Source organism: Ciona intestinalis, unplaced genomic scaffold (genome assembly GCF_000224145.3).
Source record: "Ciona intestinalis unplaced genomic scaffold, KH HT000927.1, whole genome shotgun sequence".
In the NCBI taxonomy this organism is placed as follows: domain Eukaryota; kingdom Metazoa; phylum Chordata; class Ascidiacea; order Phlebobranchia; family Cionidae; genus Ciona; species Ciona intestinalis.
The window spans coordinates 1-3623 of NW_004191248.1; the positions used below are offsets into that span (position 1 = coordinate 1).

At 31.9% G+C, this 3623-nt stretch overlaps 1 protein-coding gene across 1 annotated transcript; it reads left to right on the forward strand.

Moving 5' to 3' along the window:
• Window positions 1-177: 177 nt before the first annotated feature.
• On the forward strand, window positions 178-3283 carry LOC108950773 (the record flags this gene model as incomplete). The annotated part of the gene is made up of 5 exons (XM_018816832.2): window positions 178-441; window positions 711-890; window positions 1499-1601; window positions 2286-2426; window positions 3026-3283. Coding segments are annotated over exons 1-5 (876 nt in total), but the record flags the coding sequence as incomplete, so codon positions are not given.
• Window positions 3284-3623: the final 340 nt, after the last annotated feature.

Genomic DNA, 3623 nt, shown 5'->3' on the forward strand with positions numbered 1-3623 from the left:
ATAGGGGTAAGTGGTTATAGGGGTTAGTAGTTATAGGGGTTAGTAGTTATAGGGGTTAGTGGTTATAGGGGTTAGTAGTTATAGGGGTTAGTAGTTAGTGGTTATAGTGGTTAGGGGTTAGTGGTTAGCAAATAAGGTGGGGAGGCGGAACTCTTCACTACCACCGTGCCTTATTACATAGTTTAAAAACTCTGATATAAATATACCATTCCTTCTAATACAGCTGTTTGAAAAGCTTGAAAGTGGTATGGACATCAACCAGATGCTAATGGGAAATCCAGTCCATTTTGAATCAGCCATTCCGACTTCGATTGGAATTCCTGTTATAACAAACATAGATGTCTCATTTCTGGCGCACATTACTGCTGATGTAATGGTGGAAATTAAGAAACTTTATTACACTGGACGAGGCTCCGTAAAATCAAACCTATTAAGTCCAATGTAAGAAACATTTATTGTTAAGATTAAAAAGCTTTTGTTTTATTTAAATACATATTGAATAAATATAAAAATTTACCAAAAAAGTAAAAATTTTATAAAAAAATGCAATACATTAAACAAAATCATAAAAATATTTGCAAAAAAGTAAACTTAATTTAACAAATTTTTATTTTAAATATGAAAAATATGTCATTTCTCTAACTTTCAAATAAATAGTATTTTTTTCCATTAATTTCTGTACTCCATAAAAACGTTATTATATTTCTCAGGGTGCATACAAGAATTTCATTGGAACGTAGAATAGAATTTCCACGTAGCACTTCATGTGGATCAGCTTTACATCTCAAACTATTTTCAAACACGACTTTTGTTGGGTTGTCGGAGATAAATTTTAAACCAAGAGAAATTAGGATAAAGAGCACATTTCCCAAAACAATCATTAAAGCAAGGTAATAACATTTCTCAGTATGTGAATTCTAGATATTTTTATATGTAGCGACCAGGCTTATTTTCTTCCCACTAAATGTAATTATGTTTTTAACTGTAAGCGTGTTCTTACAACTGTTGTTTTGTTGATATATCCTGTTTTTTCGTTTGAAATATTTCAAACCCTTTGCTACCGTAATCGAAGAGACGAATAGAGTTATTAATATATCAAAGCGTTGACTGCTTAAAACAATAGCTTACCTTGAAGCCTAACATTCATTGCTTTATCCCAGTCTCTTATAGGTTGTCCAAATTCAGTCACACATACATTAAATAAAAAAACAAAACTTATTCACCCACAAAATTACATAGATGGTACTGCACAAGATTTATAAAAAAAACACTTGTGGTATAAAATAAATGCTATTTTCCCGCCCCACACAAGGACAAACAAGTTACTTTTATTCAGATGTTTTTTTTCATTTATTATGTCTGTGTATGACTGTTTTTTTTTTAATTTTTCATATGGGTCAATTTTCTTTTATATTCCCGATTTCATATGCTAATTTTGTTCTTTAACTAAAAGAGATATTATAAAAGGTTTAGCGTTTATGCCTTGTTTTTATAAAAGGGTGTTTCCTTCCCCATCTAAGTGGGCAACCAATGTAACAGATGGAAGTACAAGAAGATGTGTTTATTCCACCATATTCAACGATTTTGGTGTTTATGCCAGGGTAAGAGAAAATATATTTTATCCATTTAATTAATTATAATTTTCCTTTAAAATCTTAAGAACATGGTTTAATATTAGAGTAGAAATATCACTCTGGTAAACCAGCCACATTCCTTAAGTTTGATATGTGTTATTCTTTATATTAAATGCATCTAAATTTTACGATACGACCCCAATATTAATAAAGGCTATAAAAAATAAATATAAAGAACACCTTTTACACCCTTGAATAATGTAAAATACATTCTAAAGGAATTATGGCCACAGTTTAATATTTTTCATTGATATTGTTTTAGCTCTTATTTTACCATTACTTTTTGTCTTTATTTTTCCAACTAATTTGACCTCCGTTATCGCATTATAATGCGGCGCCGTGGCAAAGTGGTTAGCGCGCCTGTCTCTAACCCAGGAATAATGGGTACAAGGCTCGTCGCTGCTACCATTGTGGGCGTATGTGTCCTTGGGCAAGACACTTAACGGCAACTGCTCCAACCCAGTGGTCCGTACATAAAAATATCCAAAAAAATATTCATCCACAAAGTAACATACATGGTAACTCGTAACCTCGCTGGCCAAGGTGTATGAACACCCGTGTTATAACGACTGTCGTTTTCCGGCCACATGATAATAAAGTAAGTTACATTTATTCATTCAATGCCACGAACCAAAATAGAACATTTTACAGAGATGCAGCAAATCCTTACTAAACATTGAGTATCTTTTCAAATCCCATTCATTGAGAAAACAAGACATGACAATAAAGTGGGGGCCGATGATGACAGAAGTTAACAACCAATTGTTACCTTCAATGGGTGTTCATGTAACGGTGAGAATATGAGTAGAATAGTAACAAATAAATGCAATATAATTTTATTTTATTGATTTAAGCTATAAAATTTTTATCGTTTTGAGCTACAAAATTAAAATAATTTGTTTCTCGTTCGGGGCTATAAAATTAAAAAAAATTTTTATTGTTTTAAGCTGTAAAATTGAAATAAAATTTTTATCACTTCGAGCATTAGTAAATGTTGTATATTAATGTTGTTCATCTAGCACACTGGTAAGAATGTCTGCTTTTAACCCAGATAATGCTAGTTTTAACAGCAATTGCTTCAACCCAGTGATCACTTATAGATTGTGAAATGTCGGTCATATATTAAAAACATTGAAAAAGTAATCACCTACAAAGTTACATTTGTGGTAACTTGTAAGCACACGAGGTGTGTGAAACAGAACACCTGTATTATAATAACTGTTAAGTTGTGGAAAAATATAGAATGCCTCTTAGAAATTAAAGCATAAAGTTTTTATTTTTCAACTGATCTTGTATCACAGTAAGTCTATATTGATTTTTTGTGCTGTAAGATCAGTTATTAAAAAATAAGTTAAATGTAGAAATAACAGCAGAATGGTATATTTTTGCAGGAAAACGGACCGCTATCTACATTCAGTCTGAACTACATTCCTGCTTTGCATGAAGTTAGATTTGAGAAAAAAAGAGGCACTGACAGAGTTTGGTTGATGAATTGTAATCTGCTTGTTAACATGAACAGCAGAACTGCAAAACTTGAAAGTTTATTTTCAAGCTGCAACAGAACTACTGGGATGGTACCAACTACGCAGCTGACTTTGTTTTTTAAAAGAACTAAGGAACAAGAAACTTTTCAGCAAGTAATGGCACAGGTGAGAGAATTTTTCCCACATTAGAAGAAATCAAATAATTCAGAAAATTTTAAAATACCCAAGTCGAAATATAGTGACAAAAACATAGTCATTAAATCACAAATGTGGAACAAAAAACCATGTTATAACGACTGCCGTTGCCCCACCATGCTAGGATAAATACGTTAATTTCACATTACATCGTTTCACATTATATCGTTAATTTCACATTATATCAATTGTAAGAAGAGCTTCTTAGACTGATAACATGCCTGTCGGCAACTGTTAAGTATCTGAATTATTTACTTTGAATTGTTGGGAAGGTATATGTAACAGTTGGCATCATCGCTGAATTACTGTA